The following is a 27,263-nucleotide window of genomic DNA, read 5'->3' as shown; positions in this document are numbered from 1 at the left end:
GTAAAAGAAAATCAAGAAAATTTCCCAGAAAAAAAGGGCAAAAAGACAAAGAGATGAACTATAGAAAAGATAAGAAATTTAGAGGATTATTCCACAAGGTCTGACATACAACAAATAGCAGAGTTCTAGAAAAAAAGACAAGAGAAAATGCAAGGAGGAAATTATTAAAGAAATAATACAAGAAAACTTCCCAGGACTAAAGGACATGAGTTTTATAAATCCATGTCTGAGTGCCTTACACAATAAGTGAACCAAGGACTCATCTCATGGCACACTGTGCTGGCATATAACATTTAGAATAAAGGGAAGACCCTAAAAGGAAACAAAATCAGATAGCATACAAAGGATCCAGAATCAGAATGGAATGAGACTTTCAACAACAATGTTGAAAGCTACAAGATTCTGTGGGAAAATGATTTTCAATCCATAATTCTGTACCCAGCCAAACCATGAAACAATCATGAGGTAGAATAAAGGCATTTTTAGATTTGAAAATTCTAAAATTATCTCCCATGTACCCTTTCTTAGGAAGTTATTGGAGTGTGTATTCTCCTAACAAAGAAGGAAATTTAAAAAGAGGAAGGGGAATTCCCTAGCGTCCAGTGGTTAGGACTCTGTGCTTCCACTGCAGGGGGCATAGATTCGATCCCTGGATCCCTGGTTGGGGAAGTAAGATCCCACATGCTGTGCTGTGCAGCCAAAAAAAAAAAAAAAAAAAAACAGGAAGATGTGGGGTCAAAAAAACAGTAGTTCCAACACAGGAGAAAGGCAAAAGGAATTCCCAAGACTTTAGGTGACCCTAGGCTGGCACTTTTTAGTTGGCCTGAGGAGCAGTCAGTGCACGTTGGAATAGAATGATAAGGAAGGTGGGTTCTAAGTGGGACATCTCCAAGCAAAAAAATGAAATTGATAACTTACTTGAGGTATTTGAATGTACTGAGTAGAGATTTACACTTCTGGTGGAGTTGGAGATTAATGAGCGATAGGTACAGAAAAACTAGGCAAATCAAAATAAGCAAGGCACTATTAAATCTGGAACAAACTAGCTGTTAAAAGAAAAATTGGAAATCTAATCATAATACGGTACTTAGGGCACTTTGGTAAATCATATGGTCATAAAATAATTAAAACACTGAATACTGATTTAACCCCAAATTAGGGTTCAGTTATATTGGAACGGTGGGGAGAGAGAGGGGGGTTGTGTTTGAGTGTGCATATGTGCTGATGGTATAAAAGAGCTAAACCCTCATCTTCCATTGTTAGAAGTTAGTGGGTAATGTTTAAAACTGTATAACAGCTACCAAAAATATAGCAATAGAAGAACTTTATTGAGAATTATGACTGTAAACAGCAAATCACACAGTTAAAAGAATAGAAAATGATTCTTTTTAGACAGCAGGAATGGGAGACAGGGGTGTGTTGATTTTGTTATAAGTTTAAAAGAACCATTTGACTTTTTAAAACAATACACGTGTGTAACTGAAAAAAAAATTAAGTTTAAAGACAGAGAGTGGTTGATTGTATTGACTGAAAATTAGGGACATTCACACTGAAATGTTGATAGAAACAGGAGTTGAAAAAGATGACAGTATACATAAAAACACCATAAAATAACTTCCTCAGGTGCATACATTGACTGTATATATTTATAGAGCTGATGTATATTTTAACCCCTTACCACTGTCCCTTAAATTGTTGATAGCACTGGGGGAGTTTTGCCTTTTTTTTAAATTTAATTTTTTTTTTTTTTGGTTTTAGGTTTTAGATGCTATATTTATTTAATTGTCAAGGAGGTTATACAATAAAGAGTTAGTCCACCTCCACAAAGGAAAATATATTAAAAGGTTCTTGGGTTTCTTTCAAAAATATTCTATGCACATATAAGAGTACATACTCTTTTTTTTTTTTGGCCATGCCACGTGGCATGTGGGATATTAGTTCCCTGACCAGGGACCGAACCCGTGCCCCCTGAAGTGGAAGCACAGAGTCCTAACCACTGGACTGCCAGGGACTTCCCATATAAGAGTACATAGATTTTAAAGCTTCAAGATGCTTCTGCTCCTACTCCTACCCCACAGTGGGTGTGTGGGCATGGAGAACACAAAAATTGGTTTACAGAGGTAAGGGTATTAAAGAATTGGTATTTGAGGGCTTCCCTGGTGGCACAGTGGTTAAGAATCCACCTGCCAATGCAGGGGACACAGGTTCGAGCCTTGGTCTGGGAAGATCCCACATGCCGCAGAGCAACTAAGCCCGTGCACCACAACTACTGAGCCTGCGCTCTAGAGCCCGTGAGCCACAACTACTGAGCCTGTGTGCCACAACTACTGAAGCCCGCCTGCCTAGAGTCCATGCTTCGTAACAAGTGAAGCCACCGCAATGAGAAGCCTGCAACACCGCAACGAAGAGTAGCCCCCGCTTGCTGCAACTAGAGAAAGCCCACGCACAGCAACAAAGACCCAACGCAGCCAAAAATAAATAAATAAATAAATAAAATTAAAAAAACAAAAAGAATTGGTATTTGAGAAGGTAGTGAAAAATTGTTTTTGTTATATTTAGAAAGTGGTCTGTATATATTTATTTATTTTTAAAATCTATTTATTTTTGGCTGCATTGGGTCTTCGTTGCTGTGTACGGGCTTTCTCTCTAGTTGTGGCGAGCAGGGGCTACTCTTTGTTGTGGTGCACGGGCTTCTGATTGTGGTGGCTTCTCTTTGTTGTGGAGCACGGACTCTAGGCGCACGGGCTCAGTAGTTTTGGCTCGCGGGCTCTAGAACGCAGGCTCAGTAGTTGTGGTGCACGGGCTTAGTTGCTCTGGAGCATGTGGGATCTTCCCGGACCAGGGATCGAATCCGTGTCCCCTGCAATGGCAGGTGGATTCTTAACCATTGTGCCACCAGAGAAGTCTGTCTGTATATATTTAAACTTTTCTTGAATTGGCCCTCATGCAAAAACATCTTATCGCTGAGGCTCTATTTATTGTGATGAAACAAAATTTACATTTTAAGGCAGGGCAAGAAAATTTAAACATAAAATGCTCCCTTCCTGTCTGTTTGGGTCTCCTCCCTCCCTCCCAAATGTGCAGTGTGCATATGCATTACACATTAACTAGAACTTCTTAAAGATAGGAGTGTCTGCTCAACTGTAAAGATCAATTTTCTTCCTTTCTTCTGACCCTAGCAGTGTAACTTCAAAAAAGAACAGTGTTCTTTCCCAGCTCTGTAGGGGGTCATGGTGACTTGCTGCTCACTTGGTAGGAGCTTACCTGGACTATGTATCTTTGGTGAACTTTATGTAGAATATCAGTACGTCATTTTGATGTATGATCTTTTGTCTCGAAAATATATATGATTGTGGCTTCGACTTCTAACTGCGGAACAGTTCTCAGAGCTTTCTGAGAGTCTGTCTCCCAGGTTATGATCCTTAGTTTAGCTTGAATAAAATTCCCTTTTTTCTTCTTGACTGTTAATTGAATTTTTATTGACAATTGTGATTAATTATAGCAGTCCAGCAAGGGAAATTTTTTTTTTTTTCCTACAGACACTACTCTGGGAATAAGTTATGCCCCATGAGGTGAAGTATTTCACAACTAGATGTCTTACACATTTGAGAAATCTACTGTAAAGCCTAACTTCAGACCTCCTAGGACCTTCTGTTTGCTGAGTTAAGTGATAGTAAGAAGATGGAGACAAATAAAAGGGAATGAAGAAGAAGCGCAAGTAATAACAGAGGTCCAAGAAAAAAGTGATGGAGGATGAGAGGGCCATATACTGGTCCTGGAAATTGAAGAAAGGATTCTCTTCCACAAATCACTCCTGCTGTATCTGTCCTTACTCGTTTTGCAGAGTAATTAGTCTTTGCACAGTGAGTAGTCTTTCTAGAAGGCTGAGTAGCCTGAGATTCTAAGACTGGGGCTGAGTAACATGGGGTACAGTACAGAGCAAAATTAAAAGCACAGTTTAATAGTCTTTTGTTGGTGCCCAGCTGTACTTTACAGTTGTCTGTTTGGTGGGGTCAGAAGTGGAAGCAGATGAAAGGTGCTGCTGACCCCCCCAGAACTCCCTGGTGCTCCTAGCTGATAAGCCTGAAGTTCAGAGTTTAAGCAGATTTAATTTTTCATGTAGCCAAGATATGGACAAGTCAAACTTCAAAATCATCGCGAAGTGCACTGATTTTTCCCAATTATTGAAAATGTATGTCCCCTTCTCTGTAAAGGTTTTTGTAATCTTCCAAGAGAAAGAGTTCTCTTCTTCCTCGGAACTCAGAGCAATATTACATTTACCTTTCTCTCAGTGTGTATCTCTTTCCTGCTTTTACATATTTTTATATGCTCAGTAACTATTGCCTTCTTGTGAGGGCAGAGACCATATCAGACCTCTTTGTATCATCCACCCAGCTTCGTACACTTTAGGCATTTAATGCATCTGTTGCCTTTAACAAAAATGGTTCCCACAGATTAATTTAGGACTATTGCCTTGGGACAGTGATTAGGACGCTGCGCTTTCACTGCAGGGGGCACAGAACTAAGATCCCGCAGGCCACGCGTTGCAGCCAAAAAAAAAAAAAAAGGACTATTGCCTTGATTGCATAGGACTGCAAGGGCTTGGTCACCTTATATTCACTGGATCTAAACCCTATCATTTTAAGTCAGAGAATAAGCGACTGGCCCTTAGACCACAGCTATGGGGGAGAGTCTGACTCCTAGGCCAGCCAGTGTCCAGCCCACTATATCATTTGCAGTCTTTCATATTAGGCATTCCTATCCTGCTCCTATGGAAAATCAAGGCAACCAACAATAGGAAACCCTACTTGAAATAAGGCATTTGAAGAGTGTAAGTCACTGTAACTTACCTGATGATTTTTACAGAGCTAGACGATGAACCCCCATATGATTACCTAACAGGTCTGTGGTTAACTTTTCCTTCCTTCCCCCCTCCCTTCCTTCCTTCCTTCCTCCTTCCCTCCCTCCCTCCTTCCCTCCCTCTCTTTATTTTGGTTGTGCCGGGTCTTAGTGTGGCAGGCAGGCTCCTTAGTTGAGGCTCCAGGGCTCCTTAGTTGCGGCATGTGAACTCTTAGTTGCGGCATGCATGTGGGATCTAGTTCCCTGACCAGGGATGGAACCTGGGCCCCCTCCATTGGGAGCGCGGAGTCTTAAGCACTGCGCCACCAGGGAAGCCCCACGTGGTTAACCTGTAACCTGGTATTCAAATATCCTCAATGCCCTGCTCCTAACCTTCGTAATCATAGGCCTACTAACTCCACACCCACACCCGAAAGCCATGATTGTGCAAAACTGAACTACTGATGGGTATACACACTTTACTCCAGAGGAAATTAATCCTCTTGCCTTCTATTTCCAACCCCACTGGTCTCTTTGATCTATCAAATGCCATCTCCTTTGTGAAGCCTCACCCTCTTCCCGTCAACTAAAAGTAACTTCTCCATTTTCTGAACTTTGCCACTCCCTTACAGCACCAAATCTCTCTAAATCTTGAATTATAGTTACATACATCTTATCTTCCCTACTGTAATAAGCATAGTGAAGGCAGAGTTTGTGTCTGATTTTTTTACCTTAAACAGCGAGCTTATGGGTAAGAGGCAATGAACATGCTGCTTAGTCTACCCAAGTCCCCATCCTCTCTCATTTAGGCTTGGGCAAAAGCCTTCTAACTCTTCCTTGGATTCCACTAGGCTCTTCAGTCCCTTACTCAAAGCCCTTCACAGACTTTCCATGTCCTCACTACACCATCTGCCTAATTTTGCTGCTATCACACTGGCCTTCTTGCTTTTCTTCTATCATGCTAACCACCTCCTGCCTCAAATGCCTTACATTTGATGTTCTTTCAGGATAGAATGGTGGCTATTAATAGAATACGGGACTTCCCTGGAGGCTCAGTGGTTAAGAATCCTCCTGCCGACGCAGGAGACACGGGTTCGAGCCCTGGTCCAGGAAGATCCCACTTGCCGCAGAGCAACTAAGTCCGTGCGCCACAACTACTGAGCCTGTGCTCTAGAGCCTGCGAGCCACAACTACTGAGCCCACGTGCCACAACTACTGAAGCCCACGTGCCTAGTGCCCATGCTCCGCAACAAGAGAAGCCACCGCAGTGAGAAGCCCACGCACCGCAACGAAGAGTAGCCCCCGCTCGCCACAACTAGAGAAAGCCCGCGTGCAGCAACAAAGGCCCAACACGGCCAAAAATAAAATAAATAAATAAATTTAAAAAATAAATTTATTAAAAAAAAATAGAATACGGTCTAAGATACTATGTACCATTTGCTTCCTTACTCAAATCAGGTTGTCTTCCCGTATAGAGATCCTTTTTGGCCATTCTCTAGCACCCCTGTTAAGGGTGAAACCAGAGTGCCTGGTTTGGACAGTTGGCTTTACCACTTACTGGGTGTATGATCTGGGGGCAAGTTAACCTTTTTCTTCCTCAGTTTCCTCATCAGTAAAATGGGGATAATAATTACACATATTGATTGTTTAGAACACTGCCCACCTGGTACATAGCAAGGGTTCAATAAGTTATTGCTTTTTCCTCATAGTGCTCAAAACAATCTGACATTTTTACATATTAGTCTGTCTCCTACACTTGAAAGTAAGCTCCTTTAGGGCAGGACTGTTTTATAGGTGATTTTATCCCTAGCTCCTAGAGCAGTGTCTTGCTATAAAGAACTTCAATGAATTTTGTTGAGTATGAATGGATTTATTCAATGTTTAAAAAACCATAAATAAACTACTGAATTGTATTATTTTCTTAAACAGGCTTTCCATAACTATGTGAATATTAACATTGACAGATCTATGTATTGTACTTTGTTGCAGAGGAAACCTCCTTGGCCTTTAAATTCAAGTGGAAAATAGCCACAAAGAGGAACAATGTATCTGAAAAAAATCTAGTCCACTATACTGTGTTATTGAACTAGATCAGTTATAGCTAACATTATGTGATAATACCAGAGTACTAGGAGAAAAAAGTGGATAATTGTGTGCCTACCACACAGTAGCTTCGAATAATTACTAGCAAATTATAAAAGCACTTGAAAAAGAAAATGTAGAAGTTATACTTAAGATTTTGGCAATTGTATACACCTGTGTAACCACCACTGTGCTCTAGATATAGAACACTTCCATCACTCCAAAAAGATCTCCCTGCCCTTCTTTTTCCCTAACAAACTCCCAGTCTTTGCAAGGCAAACATGTGGCAGGCAAAATAACGACCCCCTAGAAAGATGTCCTTGTCCTAATGCCCAGAACCTGTGACTATGAACATACCTGTGACTATGTTACACGGCAAAAGGGACTTTGAGATAGGGGATTATCTGGTACCTGGGTGGGCCCAATGTAACCACAAGAGTCCAGAAGACAGAAGAGTGAGTCAAAGAAAGATGCTACAGTGGAAGAAGAGGCAGGAGAGATTTGAAGTATAAGAAGCACATGACCTACTCTTGTTGGCTTTGAGGATGGAGGAAAGGGGCCATAAGCCAAAAAATGCAGGTGGTCTCTAGAAGCTGGGAATACCAGCAAAGAAACAGGGACCTCAGTCACAACCATTAGGACTGAATTCAGCCAACAACTTGAATGAGCAAGGAAATGGATTCTGAGAGCCTCCAGAAAGAAATGCAGCCCGGTGGCCACTTGATTTTAGCCCAGTGAGTCCCATACTGGACTTCTGACCTACAGAACTGTAAGATAATAAGTTTGTGTTAAGCCCTAAGTTTATGGTAATTTGTTATGACAGCAATTGAAAATTAATGCTCTATTGAAAATTTCTATGCTCTATCACTATAGAGTAGTCTTCTCTGTTTTTGTACTTTATATACATGGAACCATATAGTAGACCTCTTTTGTGGCTGTCTTCTTTCAATTATATGTATATATATATATATACACACACACACACACACACATATATATATTTTTTTGTCGCACCCTGCGGCATGTAGGATCTTAGTTCCCCGACCAGGGATCGAATCCGTGCCCCCTGCATTGGGAGCGCAGAGTCTTCACCACTGGACTGTCAGGGAAGCCCCTCACTTATAATGTTTTTGAGATTCATTTATATTGCTTGTAACAGTAATTTTTTAAAAACTGCTGAGTAAGTAGTCCATTGTAAATACACCATAACTTACTTATCCATTCTCTTGATGATGGACATTTGGATTCTTTCCGGTTTTGGGGTCTCATGAAGATGTACATTCTTGTACCACTTTTCTTATAGACATGTTTCCATTTCTCTTGGGTAAATACCCAGGAGTAGAACTGCTGGGTCACAGGAGAGCTGTATGCTTAATGTTAAAAGAAATTGCCAAACGGTTCTCCAAAGTGGCTGTGTCATTTCATATTCCTACTGGCAGTGTGTGGGTTCCAGTTGCTCCGTATCCGTGAATTTGAGCAGATTGTATTCTCATTTTATGTATGAGGAAAAAAAAGATACCCAGAGAGGCTGATTTGCCTAAAGTCATATGGTTTGTATGAGCCAGAACCAGTACCCTGGTGCTCTCCATACTGGAGTTTCCCTACTTTCCATCTGCACTCCCTCACCCTTCAGTGTTGCGTTCTCTCTCATCTTGAGAGCTGTCCATCACATTAGTTTAATTTTCTTGCTATTTTTATGCCTTCCAAGGGAAATGACGATTAAGAAAATGATGTAATATTTATTGTACCTATCTACTTAAAATTTTTTAATGTATAAAAATTACATTAAAACATCAATATGCAATTATTTTCCCACCACTCAAAAATTTTAATATGTATTGAAGATTCTGGACCAGAAAATGTGTAAAGAGAAGACAAGGAATATCAAAATAACTTATAACAAATTTCTAAAACCTCTCACATTTTAAAATTTGTAAGACAAAAATATGATTTACAATACATGTTTGCCATTATGGTATAGATAAGAAAATAGTATCCATACTAAAATTAATTCATCCTACTTATCAAAATTCCTAGTATAAGAGTGAAAATACTGAGATGCTTATAAATAGGTATTCAAAAGTTTCTCTTGGTCAACATTCTTTGGTGTTCATAAAACTGCATATATTATGATGTATCTATTTATCATATAGTCTTTTCAGACTATACATTCAGTTTAAATTGGAAATGAAAAAATATAGATATTACTATAGAAAGTAGTTATAGAGTAAGTATTGTGATTTCATAGTGCCCAAGGGTTTATGAACAAGATTTACTTATTAAACTTTAAAATAACCACCTAATTCTTTGATATTTCTTCTATATCTACATGTTCCAGAAATTAAAAAAAAAGAAAAAGTTACATCTATAGGCAGAAAATTAACTCTGAGTTGACAATTATTTATGACTCTCTCCACTGGCTGTTCCACAACATATGAAAAGATGAAAAGCCTAGCACTGCTTGGATACCAGCTTAATAAGCAACTTGGAATGCCAGATGCATAACAAGAAATGGAATATTCTACTTTAGAGGAAGAAGACAGAGTGAATAACATGAACACAACTTAGTCTAAGTTCTTTACCCTAATAAAGTAATTATGCATTTGCAAATATTACCAAAAGTAAAAAAATTTATTTTACAGAGTGGTTGGCTTTTGTAATACATCAAAAACTGTCATGTTATCCTTCACTATTCTCACTGCTGCCTCATATCAGTGGTTGAAGTTTCTCCCAAATAATTTAGTTTAAAGTGGCAATACAGGTTTTACTTAATGGATTTAAGTTATAATTAGAAACCAGCTTTATATACAGAAAATCCATAAATATAGAACTTTTATTCCTATTTTATCCTAGGGCTATGCAAAAAATTGACTAAAAATTTTTCATTTGGGTCTTTGTAATAAACATGTAAATACATTATTTACAATGGAGATGCTTTCTTACAGAAAGTAAACACACAGAAGTTATTTTGGTCTTCACTAGAATCCATCATTATATGTTCACTTTTGAAGATGATATGATACATCATGTTCACTTAAATTTTAAGTTTCCTGTTTTACACATAATTTAAACAATTATTTTACTTGTATAATTAACGCTTCATTCTGTATTTAAATTTCCTTTAAGAAAGATTCCTTGATCCAGCTGTAGGGAGCTTTAAAATTTTTTTCAAATACCACAAAATTTTTCTGTACAATTATGTGCAATTTTCTTCCTTCTGGCGATATTATAAATACCCGGTCATTTCATCTTCATTGTTCATACCCCAGGGGTAATTCCCAAGTTATCTCACATGATGTAAGTACCATCTTTGTAGTATTTCATGGACTCCATTTGTTTTGTCATAGCCAGAACATCATGAAATCCAGTACTTAGGCCAGACATATGTTGAAAGTATGCTTCTTTTTCCACTTGAATTGTTAAATTGTTTACTCCAGCATCTTTAAGTATTCCTGTAACCTGTTATAAAAATCCATACATTTAAAAGCATTTAGATTAATGCATTTAGTGCACTTGGATTAAATAATAGATATCACATTTTTTTAAATAGCCACAGATAGTCAATGGTAAGTCCTTAAAGTAATGTTTATTATTTAGCTGGTCAAATATTACATAGGATCTTTTAGAAGGCCAGTAAATCACTGACCTGACATTCAAAGTAGAAAAGGAAAAAGCTACTGTTTCCAATTTGGTAGGTCTAGAATAGGGATACAGGAACTGTTTTGATCCTTATCTCCAACCATGACACATACCTGCCAACTTATTATTATTATTATTATATTACTTAGCGACTCATATTATCATAACTTATTCTTTGACCATCTATTGGGAACCAAGGTGGATTACAAATGAATTTTTTTTTTTTACATAACTTAAGCTTGTCCTCCACATACTAAAACTTGACTTTATTTTTTTACCATTTTTGGATATAAAACAAATCTAGATGTAAAAAAATAACTTATCCTTGGACAGCTGTAAGAATGATATTTTTTAAACAATTAAATGACCTACTGAGCTGTATAACTTACAATGTGTGCAATTACCCTCAACTGAAATTATTTTAAAACTTAAGATTATTACCTGCTGTACTATTCTTTGTTCCAGCACATCAGATGTCACCTGTATATGAATTGTTCCTGCCACAATACTGGCAGAATGACGCCAAAAATGTGGGTCTCTCGGTATGATATTAATCCTTCAATTTTCTGTAGCTGCAATAACAGGAGAGGTGATATAAATGGATTGAAGGCTAATTACTGAACACAAAGCAGTCTTTTTCGCCAGAAACCATTATTAAGCTGATTAAAAAAAAAAGCAATAAGCAGACCCAGAATGAGAAAGGAATGGGAGGGACAACTAACTTCAAGTAAAGGTGTCTAAAATATTTTGAACCTGGCAGTGATGCCAGGGAAGGAAGTTGGAATAGGAAGTGAACAGGGTTACACAGGTGCCTTTACACCCATTTTTCACCGATATAAGATGTTACTTTCGCCTAGTCTAAACATTGGATACGTTCAATAAACCATGTTGTTTCCTTTATATTGATACAAACATTCCAGTATTGTTATATTTGAGATAACACATGAAAAAGATATCCTTCATGTTCAACAATGGAGGGCTAGTTAAATAAATTATAGACTATCCACACAATGTAACACTACCCTGTCATTAAAAATGTATTAGACTATTTATCAACATGACATAATTAAGTGGGGAAAAATTTACAAAGCAGTACAAAACATTTTTTTGGCCATTTTTATTTTAAAAATATTTTCATACAGAAAAATGACTCTTGAAAGTGTTTCTGGGCTTCCCTGGTGGGGCAGTGGTTAGGAATCCGCCTGCCAATGCAGGGGACATGGGTTCAAGCCCTGGTCCGGGAAGATCCCACATGCCACGGAGCAACTGGGCCTGTGCACCACAACTACTGAGCCTGAGCTCTAGAGCCTGCGAGCCACAACTACTGAGCCCACATGCCACAACTACTGAGGCCCACATGCCTAGAGCCCGTGCTCTGCAACAAGAGAAGCCACCGCAATGAGAAGCCCACGCACCGCAATGAGGAGTAGCCCCTGCTCACCACAACTAGAGAAAGCCCGTGCGCAGCAAATAAGACCCAATGCAGCCAAACAAACAAACAAAACAATAAATAAATAAATAAATTTTAAAAAAAAGTGTTTCTTTCCAGGTGGTGAAATTATATGTGATTATTATTTTTTTATTTTTTTCTACTTTGAAGCTTTCTGTAATGGATATGTATTATTTTTGAAATAAAAAACTTTCTTTTTTAGTAGGATGTATTAGTCGCCAATTATGAGAAAGTGAGAAAACTTTACTAATTTTATTTATGAAACCAGTGGGTTAAGATGCTATACCTTAAGTATTCAAGATGCCAACTGTTCATCAGCAGATCCTAATTATTTAATATGATATGTCAGGGACTTCCCTGATGGCGCAGTGGTTAAGAATACGCCTGCCAATGCAGGGGACAGAGGTTCGAGCCCTGGTCTGGGAAGATCCTACATGCTGTGGAGCAACTAAGTCTATGTGCCACAACTACTGAGCCCACGTGCCACAACTACTGAAGCCCGTGTGCCTAGGGCCCGTGCTCTGCAACCAGAGAAGCCACCGTAATGAGAAGCCCGCGCACCGCAACGAAGAGTAGCCCCCACTCACCGCAACTAGAGAAAGCCCGCGCACAGCAACGAAGACCCAATGCAGCCAATAAATAAATAAACAAATAAACAAACAAAACAAATAAATAAATAAGATATGGCAAACCGCAAGCTGAAATACATTCTATTTTGTGTTTGGTTTTTCTATGAATTGCCTGTTTATATTATCAGTCCATTTTTCTACAAGACTGTCATTTTCATTTCTTATTAGGTCAACTTATTTAATTTCAAATGCTATTTTAAAAGGAAGAAGACTAGTAAAGAAATTATACACAGTACCTTTTCTAAGGCAATATGTAGTTCTTTTTCATATTCTGGTGGCAGTCTCAGAAGGAGAACCTGACAGGCATCTTTAATCAGTGGGATAACACTGAGAAATATTAATATAGCGATAAAAAGAGAACAGAGGGGATCAGCAATGAACCATCCAAACTGCTCTATAAGAATGGTGGATACGATCACACCAATACTGCCAAGTGTGTCTGCCAAAACATGTAGAAATACACCTACAAGTAAGATACATAAAATATTAAAAATTAAAGCACATTTAATTTAGTTCTTTTATTCATTCTACAAATATTACGAGGTACCTATTATTCACCAGGTCCTCTGCTAGGGGCTGGTACTTCAAAATGACTAAACATGGTCACTTCCATCAAGGAATTCATGGCATAGTGGTGAAGTAAGGATGTGGGCAACTATTACCAGTGTGGTGAATTTTATGATGGTGTCTGAGAAAGCTTCCTAGAAATCATACACATGAGCCAAGTTTTTACATTACCTAAATTATTTCTACTGAAATATCAGAATAGGGAATTCTCTGGCGGTCCAGAGGTTAGGACTCTGCACTTTCACTGCTGAGGGTGAGGGTTCAATCCCTGGTTGGGGAACTAAGATCCCACAAGCCACGCGGCGTGGCCAAAAAAATAAATAAATAAATAAAACATCAGAATAAATATCTCAACATAAATGATACTTCCCCATATTTTTTTTCAGTACAATAAAACTTCTCAGTTCTTTTATAGTGAAAGGGCGTAATGCACAGTTTCCCTTGCAACTAATATTTACTCAAGTGTCACTATGAAAAAGACTCTATAATTACAATAATTTATTTAAAAAAATTGACATTTATGAACAGTTGTGAGCATTTTCTGTAACAGATGACTTTAGATCTCTTTTTAGTTACAGGTTGGTTTTTTAAAATAAAATTGTACCAAGAACCCAATACTAAATACAAATAAACAATGACAATTCAGAACACAGTTGAAAGGTAGGACAGTATCTGGCAAGGACTCACCCCTCATGTTAGCATTCATGCCTCTGCCTGCAGATCCGTGGCTGTGACCGTGCCCATGGTCACTGTGTCCATGCACATGGTGTGAATGGCTGTGATCAGATGAGTGACAGCTTCCTTGAGAAGCTCCATGGGTATGGTTATGGGCATGGCTAAAGGCACAGATACCAATAAGGTTTACTATCAGCCCTCCAACTGAGACTGGCTAGCAAAAAAGAAAAAAGAAAACCTTTAAATTTGTAATTAAAAAAATAAACTTGTTATTTAAAAGTTATTATGTAGCTATATATGTTTTTTGGTTTACAGTTTTGAAAATATTCATAGTAAAACCTCATTAAATTCAATAAGAAAATTATAAAAGTGTGAATTTTAGAATATTTTAGAAGAAGCATTTAACTTTCAAATACCAAAGTGTTGACAAGTAAAAGGATTTAGATTTGCTTTAACTAAATGATTAAGAATAAAAATGTACTTGATTCAGGGTTTATTAATAAATGATGCTAAAGTTTTGTTTTGTTTATTTAAATAAAGAGTTTGAAAGTACTGCTTACTAGAGCAAGTATACACTGTACCTGAAATCTCATTTATATTACTAGGTAAATATCAATACTTTAAAAGGCAATGATTGTAATTTACTAATGAGTGGATTCCAAATAAACACACTCTTACTGTTTCTTAACTACAGTAAAATTTCCCAAAGTAAAAAAAGTACAGTGGAAAAGCATTTTTTAAAAAACAAAGTAAATGAGATTATCTTGATTTAATGGTGCCACAATAACACCCCAAAGGATCCTTACCCTTGATTATCCCCTCTTACAAAATGATTTTGAATAGTAGCTCTAGTTCAGGGCACTACTTAATTTACATACATCTACAATTTCTCCTTTAGAGAAATCCATTTGTTTTATTTTTAATTTAAAAAAATTTTTAACATCTTTACTGGAGTATAATTGCTTTACAATGGTGTGTTTGTTTCTGTTTTATAACAAAGTGAATCAGCTATACGTATACATATATCCCCATATCTCCTCCCTCTTGCGTCTCCCTCCCACCCTCCCTATCCCACCCCTCTAGGTGGTCACAAAGCACCGAGCTGATCTCCCTGTGCTATGTGGCTGCTTCCCACTAGCTATCTATTTTACACTTGGTAGTGTATATATGTCCATGCCACTCTCTCACTTCATCCCAGCTTACCCTTCCCCCTCCCCGTGTCCTCAAGTCCATTCTCTACATCTGCGTCTTTATTCCTGTCCTGCCCCTAGGTTCATCGGAACCATTTTTTTTGTTTGTTTGTTTTTAAGATTCCATATATATGTGTTAGCGTACGGTATTTGTTTTTCTCTTTCTAACTTACTTCACTCTGTATGACAGACTCTAGGTCCATCCACCTCACTACAAAAAACTCAATTTCGTTTCTTTTATGGCTGAGTAATATTCCATTGTATGTATGTGCCACATCTTTATCCATTCATCTGTTGATGGACACTTAGGTGGCTTCCATGTCCTGGCTACTGTAAATAGAGCTGCAATGAACACTGTGGTACATGACTCTTCTTGAATTATGGTTTTCTCAGGCTATATGCCCAGTAGTGGGATTGCTGGGTCATATGGTAGTTCTATTTTTAGTTTTTTAAGGAACATCCATACTGTTCTCCATAGTGGCTGTATCAATTTACATTCCCACCAACAGTGCAAGAGGGTTCCCTTTTCTCCACACCCACTCCAGCATTTATTGTTTGTAGATTTTTGGATGATGGCCATTCTGACCGTGCGAGGTGATACCTCATTGCAGTTCTGATCTGCATTTCTCTAATGATTAGTGATGTTGAGCATCCTTTCATGTGTTTGTTGGCAATCTGTATGTCTTCTTTGGAGAAATGTCTATTTAGGTCTTGTGCCCATTTTTGGATTGGGGTGTTTGTGTTTTTGATATTGAGTGACACATATCTTAATTGTGGAAGAATGACAAACTAAACAACAATTATAAGTCAATGTTGCTAAAAGAAGGTTGCACAAGATACAATGGGAATATTCAGAAAGGGAAATCTAACACACTTTAAGGTGGGAAGAGAGGGACTAAGGGAAAGTATCCCACCAAAGGCAACTTTAGAAGCAAAGCTTAAAAGGGCAGAAGTGAGGGAAGGGCGTGAGAACTGTAAGAAACAGCACATGTAAAGATCTGGAGGCACAGGGAAAACATTAAAAGTTGCCATAGCAGTAATTTAATCTAGAGTAAAGCCTTTGAACATTTCCTCAGGTATTCAAAAACACATCTTCAAACAAAAACGTTTAATTAGGCAGAAAAAAAACTGTTCTAGAATGTTATCTAATATTTGACTACTAGCGTATTAGAGAAAAGTGTATTAATTAATTTTGAAGAGTCAGCAGTGTACATGTAAATAGCAAGATAGGAAGTTATGTTGATTTAAATTAAAAAATAAATAAATAAAACCTTCCTAGGTCAATAACTACAAGTAGTTAAACTTTAGCAGGGAAAAAGCTGTATGAGTTTGAGTAGAAATTCAAATAGGAAAATGAAAAGACTTACTGTTAACATGTGTGTGTCTAATTCCGGAGGATCAATTAATCTAGCCACTGATTCCATAAACACAAAAAAAGCTATTACCACTAGAAAAAGCCCATTAATAAATCCAGAGAGAATTTCTATTCGGCCATACCTAAAAATGTAGAATATATTTTTAGAAAAGGGAAATGACAAATATTTTTAAAGTATAAACATTATTATGTTACAAATGAGGAAATGATTTTCAATGACAGATTTTCAATTACACAAATAGTAAGACTAGAAAATTACCAAGATTTTAAATATCATACTAATGCTGGAAGGTTCTTTCCATACATATATGTTTGTTGAAATTTTATATATTTATCAAAGTCCTTCTTCAATGTCCCTTCTTACACAAAGCCTGTCCTAATTTCTTAGCAAGAAGTTATTTCTCTCTCCTTTAAGCCTTTGGCGTTCTCTGTATCTCCGTCACAGCACATAGATTCGGCTTTGTATCAAAAGTTTTTGTAATTTTGGCTCATCCATCTTTCAAAATATAAACAGCTGAAAGTAAGAGCTGAATTTATTAACCTATTTACAATAGTGCTTATCAAAATATCTTGCACAAATCAGGGATTCTAATATTCGCTGAACTGAATGATGACTTAGTGAAAGGATACTGCATGCAGAGCCACTTCAAATTTTGAATTCTCTTTCTAACTGCAAAGATGTGAATGCCCATGAACATTCCATTACCTCAAAGAAACACTGTTGGCCAAATAGCTCACTATTTAACTGATTTTTTGCTATCTACCTATGAGAGGGATTTGTCAGGGAGTATATAGTCTTAAGCTTACTGCCATTCAGTATTTATCAAATGCTTGGTTTAGTTTCTCTTATCTACTTTAAATTAAAGAAAAATGAAGCTCTGAAAAATTAAATTTGTATTAAAAGTAGTAAAACTTTATTCTATAAGATGGAATTTGCTACAAGCCTTGACAGTTAGTGTACCTACCCATAGGAGAAAATCCGAGTTGCTTTCCACCTACTCATCAGGGCTGCAAAAAGTCCCATGACCAAAGCAGAGCAGTCAAAGAGCATGTGAAATCCATCTGAGATCAGACCCAGACTATTGGTCAACACGCCATAGAATAATTCCACAAAGGTAAAAAGCTAAAACATGTTTAAAAAAAAATAGGAGTATGTTGGGAAATACTGTTTCAAGAGAGATTTATCAGAATTTAATCATAAGGATTTTAACCCTTAGTTACCCAAACCTTACTTGAAGATATTATACACTTGTCTCTTTCGTTATTTAACTGGTTCTCATACAAGAAACCTCATTTCATGTAAACTATAGGAAATCAAGCTAAATCAGATATGTCTATCTTATAAACTATTTAAAAGGAGATAGTTTTATTTATATGTCTGTAGAACTAAATAAACTAGACTATAAAATGTTAGCAATCTGGTGGGTAGTGAGATCTTATAAGGAGTAGATAAAAATCTTTTTTTCTTTTTGGCTGTGCCGTGTGGCTTGTGGGATCTTAGTTCCCCGACCAGGGATTGAACCTGGGCCCCTGGCAGCAAGAGCAAGGAGTTCTAACCACTGGACCGCCAGGGAATTCCTGATAAAAATCTTTATAAACTACTATATCTACTAATTTGAAATAGCACACTAAACCAATGTTTCTAAAATACTTCAAAAAATTGTTTAAGTAGTGTGAATATGATCCTGTAATCTTTCTAATACTTAGAGAAAATATAATTTTAGCCCATATCTAATTACTAAAATTATTTGGGAATTACTAAAATTATACCAGAACTGTCAAAATTAAAAGATTAAGCTTTTAAGATATGCCACTAATATTTAAAACTCTTACCAGATTCAAGCACAAGAAGTAAAAGATCTGCCTAGAGTCATTCTCCTCAAGAATTTGTTTTAGTGATTCCTTAATAAACCTAGGGATTGACTGGGAGCTATGCTGAAAAGCGTCACCCATGAAGTTATAAAGAGGTGTTCCTTCAGGAGAATATCCAATTAGGGTACCTTTCTGTCCTCTCTTAGAAGGAGATGATAAGATGTTGGCAGCTAAAAATGGAAGAAAAAAAAAAAGGAATATTACAAAAGTTAAACAAATTTAAGCCACCAAAACCTAGCACAGTATCTATCAGCATTAAATGTATGAAGCATTGAACAAATTCCCAAATTTAGTAAATGACTGAACATCAGAATCCATAAGATGAAATTTGCTAAGGGGAAAAATGCTTACACAAAATGAAGAATATAGCGCTCACTACCACTCCTCCAGAAAGGACGTGTTCTGTGCTCTCCTGGTGTGCTGCTTTGTTCATGGCCCGAAGCTGGTCTGTTATTGGATGCGTCCAAAAATTTCCAAAAAGTAGAGCACTAATAAAAATGGGAAAGGATCCATATCGGGCACATTTGGAAACTTCCATTTTGACTGAACAAATGGAATCGACATAGAAATCCAGGATCATGACAAAAAAAATAACCGTTGTGAAAGGCATAATGAGAGAAAACCAAGACTCGACTTTACTCTAGAAATTAAAAAAAAAAATTTGTTACTACCATATGGGTATAAAGTTCACATCTTATATTTTAGTTAATTGCTTTATGTATAAACAAATATTCCCATGATTCAATATGATTTGTAAAATGCCAAAATATAAGAGTTATAAGATATTGGCACATTTTCCTAGTATTCCCCAAAGTATTAAAAAAAGAAGCATTATTGTTTAATAATTTTATAAATACTTGGTGATACACAATCCTTGGGTTTGTGGGTAGGTATTAAATTATTATTAATATTATTATTAGTATTTAACTGATTCCTATGGGCCACAGGAATGGGAGGGATATATAAATGTAATAGTACTTGATAATTTAAAGCTACTTGCAACATCAAATTGAAATAAAATACAATGTACTGAACTAAAATCTATAAATAACAGCAATTTATTTTACTTATTACCAGTAAATTCCTGCTCTTACCTCAGTTGTCACAGAAAGAACAATGACCCATGGGCATAAGAGAAGCACAGAAACAAGATGGGATAAAGCTTGAAGACGTTTGGTTCCACCAACATCTATAGAGAGTTTTCTGGAAGCTGTATGAAAACCAACTTTACAACACAAAGCCAGTACTAGCAATAATACTCCACCCTATGAGTAAAAGTAGATAAGTCTCATTAGAAACACACAGTTCAACACTCAAGCCTTAAATACATAATATTTAAAGAAACGGAGCTAGCATGTTTTTTCCATAACCCAAATTACTGAACTACTTAAATGGCTGGCAGTACTGCAAATTACTGATAACTTATTTTAAATGTACTTTTAAAGTTACAGTTGCTGTAACTTTTCAGAATCTCTTGATCACCTTAGGAACAAAGAAAAGAACATACCTTGTGATCTGCCACTCCTAAGAAGGCAATGGCTGTGTAAAGCATGTGAGTTAGAGCACTGTCATGATGTCCTTCAGCTAAGTGAGTTGGAGTGAAGGAAAAAAAATTCCAAATATTAACTCTGAATCCTGAAGTCCTCCTGGAATTTTAGCTACATTATTTTGGGTTGACTATACACTAATCTGAGGGCAAACCTGACTATCCTCAACAATATGTTTCCCTTAAAAACAAAAGAAAATAATTAAAAATTTAATTTTGGGACATGATTTATAAATTAGAATGGCCTATATATATTTCTTTTGTTGTCTCCAAAACAATTATAATAGTGCTTAAGGCACAGTTGTTAAATTTTAGTACTTAACCTCCAAAAGACATATGCATGCATACTCTAAAGAGGACAAAGGGACAAGAGCAAGGAACCTCCTTAGATGACTCCTATCCAATGGAATTGGATATGACATGTAAAAATCAGTCCTAAATCTGTTTCTAAGCCATTGACCACATAAGCCTCAGCAAAGCAAGCAGCAAGTAAAAGAGGGTACAGTGGGCAACAATTGTCTAACAATCAACCTGGAGTTTTGCAAAGTCATGGTGTCCTCTTTCACTGTAACAAAGTAAACTGACATTAGTTAACTAATAGGTTTTACAGCAGTTATCAGTAACCAGAAGAATCAAAACTGGTGTTCCGAGTCCTGCTAAATGGAGTGGGCAACGGTATGTAGATAGGAAAGAACAGTGCATGACTGCAGAGGAAAATGAGTAGATATATTTGATTGGAAAGTTGGGTTTATATAATAAGAGACGAGTGGGGGCTGAGTTGGAAATAATAATTTAGAGCAAGAGAGTGAATACCAGGTTAAGGAATTTGAACTTCTTCTTTCAGGCAAGATGCCAAAGGTTTTTCATTTAATCTCAAAAAAGTTTATATTTAATAATTGCCACTGACTTCTAAAAGGAGCATTTAAATTGTTACAAGAGAGCAAATAGATTGATTTTGTTGAGTGGTAAATCACCTATTTTTTTTTAATAGCATCAGGACATTCTAAAATATTCTTTCATTGTCCCTAAATTTCTGAAAACTTAAGAGTGCTGTAAAAGATATTGAGATGCTATAAAATATTTAATTTAGAATGAATTTATTCATTATTTGAATACTGATTTAGAATACCTACATCAATCTATGAAAGTTTCATTCATGATTGATCAGTATAATTCAGTCACTCCTTCATTTCCCATTGTGCCAGACTAAAAAACTCCGATCTTTTGCAAAAGGATACGGTGTTCAGCCATTTTAGCCATGAGATCATCATTGTCGAAAAGCAATAGGCAGATCACAGCAATAATGAAAAAAGCAGCCCCTCTTGTCTGAAAATGAAGAGAATATAACAGCAAGAATAGCTTTCTCAAGTGCTGATTTTTAAGACCATGACTATACAAATGCTAAAGAAAATTTTTTTCAGATAAATATTTAAAGAAAAATAACATCTGACATTAAAGTCCTTATACTGTACAATATAAATTTACAGTATTAACAGTAAGATACAAAAGTAAAGAGCTCCAACAAATTCTGTAGGGTATTTTTAGGGCACTTGACAATTTGACAACTTCAATTGTCTCCTTGCTAGTACTGATAGGCATGTTACCATGTACAAACCATTAAATGTTCACAGAACTAATCTTCCTAAATGTTACTTTGCTTCTGTTTGAAAAGCCCAAGTAACTACGGAATAATTAGTAGTGACCTAATTTATTCTACAACATGCAAGTAATAGAGAAGACAGCTGATTTACAATAATGTCAGTAACCTAGTTACCACTCTTCTAGGGAAAAAGAACTAAGAGGGCATGTTAAGAAAATTAGCAAAGTCATCTCTAATAGCTAGTAAAGGTATTAAAAGCTGAATACACTTCTTATGTTCTCATTCCAGGGAAAGGATTTTGACAAGAGAAAATTATAGAAAGGACATACTATCCAGGTTTATGCAAATACTTCAGAATTTTTGGTAAAGAAGCAATCTAAATAGCATTATTATACATTCTCTATTTACAAATTTACAGGTGTAATACCAGATACTTCGATAAAATAAAAATTTTAAATGAAAAATGAGGATCCTATTTTATTCATTATACGACTACCACTACATTTGATAAATTCTCTATTAGTGTGGTAGGTATTTTGACAAAAGTTAGTATACATAAACCACACAATTTAAAATTTCATAATTTTCATTGAATCAGGATGTGGTAACATTAACAATACCCAAATATGGAGAATATAACTTAATCTTTTCTTAGCAAAGAGGGCAACTGAGAATTTTGTGATGCTTCAGAGTCAGACTAAGAAAAAAAAAAATCACAGTCCTGGTGAGATGCCCAGATTCATTATTGACACTAACGACAGGATATGTAAGATCCATACTCTCATTTCTGATTAGTGCAGTAAAATGTTTGTTTAATGTTTTAAAGTCATTTGTATTTCTTTTGTGAGTTGTCTTTTCCTGTCCTTTGCTCATTTCTATTGAGGATCTTCAGCATTTTTTTAAACTATTTGAGTGATTATATTTAAAAAAAAAAAAAGTAAAACTTTTATCTGTGGCAATTTGTTATTGTTGTTAGTTTGTTGTTTGCACAATGATTTCTGTTACAACACAGATGCTTGTAATCATTATGCAGTCAAACGTACTTGGTTTCCCCTCTGTGATTTTTTTCTACTGGTTTTATGCTCAGAAAGTTCTTCTCTGTCCATAGATTAATTATCCATCTATATTTTATTCTATGCTTTTACAAATATCTTTTTTTTTTAACTACAAAAATCTTCAATCCACTTGACATTTATTTTGGAGTACTCTGTGAGTGAGGGGAAAAGATTAAATAGTGGCATATACTTTAATACCCAAGGATCCAATTTGAAATCTACAGGCTGGGTAGACTCTGCTCTACTTGGCATGTTACTTTGTTCACTTTATTTTACTCATCTGCCTCCATTATTTAGCCTGAAAGCCAGAACAGAAACTATTAAACCTTATTTCCCTTTATTTCTCCTTTCCTCTGTAACGGGCACAATGCGTCATGCACAGGAAGCATTTAATTTGGTAAATAAAAGTATTGTAGCTGTAAGTTATAATTGCACATTGGTGATGCATTTACTGAAAAGAGATTAATACTTAAATTATGGAAGATGAATAGGGTTGCCTAGTTGGCAAAACATTCATCAGACTTTAAATATAACAAGTTCTTAGGGACGTATTTTCCAAAAATGATGTATAGGAGTTAAGAATGAGATAGGGGAGGGATCAGGTATAGCATGAAGGAGACGTCTGTGGTGATCAATCAGTCCTGCATCTTGACTGTGGTGATGGTTACACAAATCTACACACACACACATATACACACGAGTGTATGTAAAACTGGTGAAATCTGAATAAGGTCTATGGATTGTACCAATGTCAATTTCCTGGTTTTGATAGTATAAGAGCTAGGTAAGAAGTTACTATTGAAACTGAGCGAAGGGCACAAGCACCTCTCTGTACTATATGTGCAGCTTCCTAGGAATATATAATGATTTCAAAATAAAAAGTAAAAAACAAAATGTTTGTGAGAAAAATTTATAATTAGCAGAAAAAGCCTCTGCATTCTTTTAAATGGTAAAGGATACTATTTTACTGCCTTAGATAGTATTTTACATGTACACGTTCAATTTTCAAGTAACGAATAATGGAAAATTCTACCTTTGCTGGTCCTCCTCCAGAACTAGTGAACAAAACACTGAGCAGTGAGATGACAACAATATCACTGTGCTCGAATAGCAGCAAAGTCCTACAAAAATAAAACATTATCATTCATGAAATATATCTGATCTTTATCAGGAAGCATGAATTCAACTAGAGTAAGGGAGAAGAAAATAAATCTTTCCCCTTGATTTTCATAAAACATTATGGGAAAAATAAACATGTACAGCTGTTTTGGAAAATATTCTGGCATTATCTGCCTCAGGAAGGCTGAAGCTACAAATATCTAATAATACCATTTGTAGGATTATATCATACAGGTTTCTTGTATATATGTACCAGGAAACACTTATAAGACACCAGCATTGTTTGCAATAGCCCCAAACTAGAAACAACCTAAATACCCACTGATGAGAGAATGGATAATATAATTTAGAGTATATCCATTCAAAGGACTATTATACAGTGGTAAAAATGAATGAAATTCTATGAATATATTAAGAAATACAGGATTGTATACTTTAAAAATGCTACAAACTGAATGTATGTGTCTCCTTCTCTCCCCCATTCATACGTTAAACTCAATCACCAACGTGATGGTATCAGGAGGTAAAGAACACCTTTGAGAGGTGCTTAGGTTATGAGGGTGAAACCCTCATGAATGGGATTATTGCCTTTATAAAAGAGACCACAGTGAGCTCCCTCGCCCTTCTGCTATGTGAGGTTACAGTGAAGAGACAAGACGGCTGTCTATGAACCAGGAAGCAGTCTCTCACCACACACTGAATCTGCTTTGCCTTGATCTTGGCCTTCCTAGCCTCCAGAACCATGAGAAACAAATTTGTATTTTTTAAAAGTCACCCAGCCCATGGTATTTTTATTATAGCAGTCCCAATGGACTAAGACAAAAAGAGTGAATTTTACGGTATGTGAATTACATTTCAAAAAACTAATATAAAAGTGAATGAACTATATATATATATGTGTATATTACATATATATACACACACACACACACTCACACACACACACATACATACATACACACACATAGCTCTACATGCATCAAATTGGGCAAATCTCAAATATAACACTGAATGGAAAAAGTATGCTGCACAAAAATACATGCAATGTAATTCTATTCATATAAAGTAAAAAACTTGCAAAAAAGAAATGTGTACATATATGGTAAAACTATAAAGAAAACCAAGAGAATGAAAATCAAAATTTAAGATGCTGGTTACATCCAATGGTAGGGGGAGAGGGGGATACACAGGGCAACAAAGGAACTGGTAAGGTTTTATTTGGGGGATACATGAATGTTCATATTTATTTATATTTATTCTTTTATATGTATGAATATTAAAAAAATTAAAAACATTATTGCCAGCTAAAGGGAGCTTATAGGATCTACATGGGAACAGATTTTCAGCTGCTCATTAGAAAAATTTTCATTTTTCCTCCTTATTCAAAAATCTGTAATGAGAACACAGCAGTGATTATTTTAGTTCTGTTAATATTTGGGAGATTACAATTAAAAAAATATATATCAGCAGAATGATACTAACTTAAAATAAGACAGGCTATGAAACACCAAAGGAGTCTTTCTAATGAAGAAACTGAATGACAATTTTAGTAAAAGAATGAGAGGGGCAGTGTTGGCAGAGGAGCTGGTGGTAGTGAGTGGTTGTAAGGGCAGAAGTAGATGACTAAATAAGGAGCCAAGGAAGAATTTAACAACTTTCCCCCTTCCTTCCCTAGCCTAACACACAGGGACAGTGATTTAGTAACAAACAGACCAAAAGATCACTTCATGAATAAGAAATTACCACTCAATCATATTCAAGCATAAACTGAAAAGGTTTTCCCCAAGCTGAGAAATCCCAGCCAGCTTTCCCACCACGCCAGGAAGCTGCTGCTGTCACGGACAGGGATATGACACTGGAATTATATACACCCCTCCTTTGACAAAGCACAGGGTAAACAAGCCAAAGGGAGCCAAACCCAGAGCTATTCTATTGTCTGGGAGAGGAGAAAAGACTTTTCACAAAGCATTTCCCACTGATCACTTTCTACTGTCCACTCCATCATCCTCAGTGAGATTCTTCAGAACACCCTTCATCTTATTCCTTACTTCTTGTCCCATATTCCGCCCCCCCCATCAATGGCAAGGCACTTTTGCTTATAATTTTGAGATAGAGAAATATTAAAAGAAGACTTATGCACGGTTGCACCTGTTATAATTCCTATTAAATTAAGTGGCCCTAAAGAATCTCCCCCCCCGAACCGACCAATTTACATAAAAAGATCTATAGAGACTTAAGGGAATACGAAATGAGAGTTAAACTTATCTTTAATGATTGGCACACTATCCCCAAGACATCTGTCTATAACCATATCTTTCAAGCATCTTCTGTGGGTAGTAGAGGACTTTCAGAGTTGGGGGGAGGGGGAAGCATTTTTTAAAGATTTTGCTTTCCTCCTTATTGGTTGATTTTATTTACCATTTCAGACTTTTCGTTTCTAAAACCAGCTGCTAAAAGGGATCACCAATGAATAAAAAGTCACGTATGCTAAAAGTTTTCTGAAACTGTTTGGACTCTAACTAGTAAAATATCTATGACAGATCATGAACAATACGTTAATGGCATCCACCAAAGAACGAGTCCACCAACTAAACAGGTCCTCAATATATATATACTCAGTGAGCTGTACCCAATGCTATAGAAGTGAAAGAAGCATTTGTACATAACTGACAAACATCTGACATAAAACATAATGGCACAAAACTAATATTCAAAATGAAGAAACATAAACATTCAAAATATGTATTTCTATTTACCTTAGTGGTCCACAAAGAGTGAGGCCAAAAAACCACAAAAGTGAAATGATACACCCAGCAACTGCATGTTTAAATATTTTGATCCACTAAAAATGGAAACAAAAAATTAAAAATTTCAATCATATGTTTTGCCAAATATCTCAAAATCTTAAAAACACATAGGGAAAGACAATGGTAACACAAATATTTTAAAGGCCAAATAGTTACATATTTCAAAATTAAATAGAAATTATTAAGATCCCTTGACTAAATCTAGATTTGCAAGATAGTATTCTGTTTTTCATTTTCCATATTCTTGTCTGTTGCTAGATCCTGAAATCTTTTTCTATAGCGTACATTTTTTTCTGTTTTTTACACTAGTTCTCACTAGTTTGCTAGGAACACTTAATGTTTTAGTTTTTAAATTCTTCTCCAGCAGGGATATTCAGCCCTTCAATTATTTGAAAAGAGAGGGAAAAAAGTTAAGATGGGGTTTAAAATATTAATCCTGTTTTAAAAAATGTTCTTGGTCTCTAAAACAGAGGTACTTAAATTCGTCTAATAAAAAATCATGGCACAGGTTTCTAAGTTGTGGCATAAAGCAAATATGTAGTAGGGTGTAACTACTGTCCAAAGAGGTGATAATATGAGATGATGCAGAATGAAGGACATTTCTGGTATGCATCCTGAACCTCAGATGCTTAAAGGCAATAATAACGATGAAGAGGGTGACAGCTGATATGTACTGCATACTCACTATAGGCCACACACTATTTTAAGAACTTCACATGTATTAATTCATTTATTCCTTATAGCTCCATTAGGAAGGCATTATTATCTCCATTTTACAGGTCAGAAAATGAAGGTAGAGAAATTAAGTAACTTGCTTA

The 27,263-nt window shown here is 36.2% G+C and overlaps 1 protein-coding gene across 1 annotated transcript in view; it reads right to left on the bottom strand.

The window, feature by feature from the left end:
• Nucleotides 1–8,738: 8,738 nt before the first annotated feature.
• The window catches only part of SLC30A5 (solute carrier family 30 member 5), a 29,500-nt gene continuing 10,975 nt past the window's right edge, over nucleotides 8,739–27,263 (bottom strand). Inside the window, 14 exon segments of the mRNA XM_036847015.1 lie at nucleotides 8,739–10,380; nucleotides 11,002–11,100; nucleotides 11,103–11,132; nucleotides 12,876–13,102; nucleotides 13,894–14,095; nucleotides 16,439–16,568; nucleotides 17,412–17,569; nucleotides 18,280–18,488; nucleotides 18,670–18,958; nucleotides 19,413–19,583; nucleotides 19,826–19,902; nucleotides 21,103–21,190; nucleotides 23,553–23,640; nucleotides 26,395–26,480. Of these exon segments, the coding sequence (XP_036702910.1) occupies nucleotides 10,210–10,380; nucleotides 11,002–11,100; nucleotides 11,103–11,132; nucleotides 12,876–13,102; nucleotides 13,894–14,095; nucleotides 16,439–16,568; nucleotides 17,412–17,569; nucleotides 18,280–18,488; nucleotides 18,670–18,958; nucleotides 19,413–19,583; nucleotides 19,826–19,902; nucleotides 21,103–21,190; nucleotides 23,553–23,640; nucleotides 26,395–26,480 (2,025 nt within the window). The 3' untranslated portion in view covers nucleotides 8,739–10,209.

Source organism: Balaenoptera musculus, chromosome 3, assembly GCF_009873245.2.
Source record: "Balaenoptera musculus isolate JJ_BM4_2016_0621 chromosome 3, mBalMus1.pri.v3, whole genome shotgun sequence".
NCBI lineage: Eukaryota > Metazoa > Chordata > Mammalia > Artiodactyla > Balaenopteridae > Balaenoptera > Balaenoptera musculus.
This window is presented reverse-complemented; position numbering and strand designations above follow the sequence as displayed.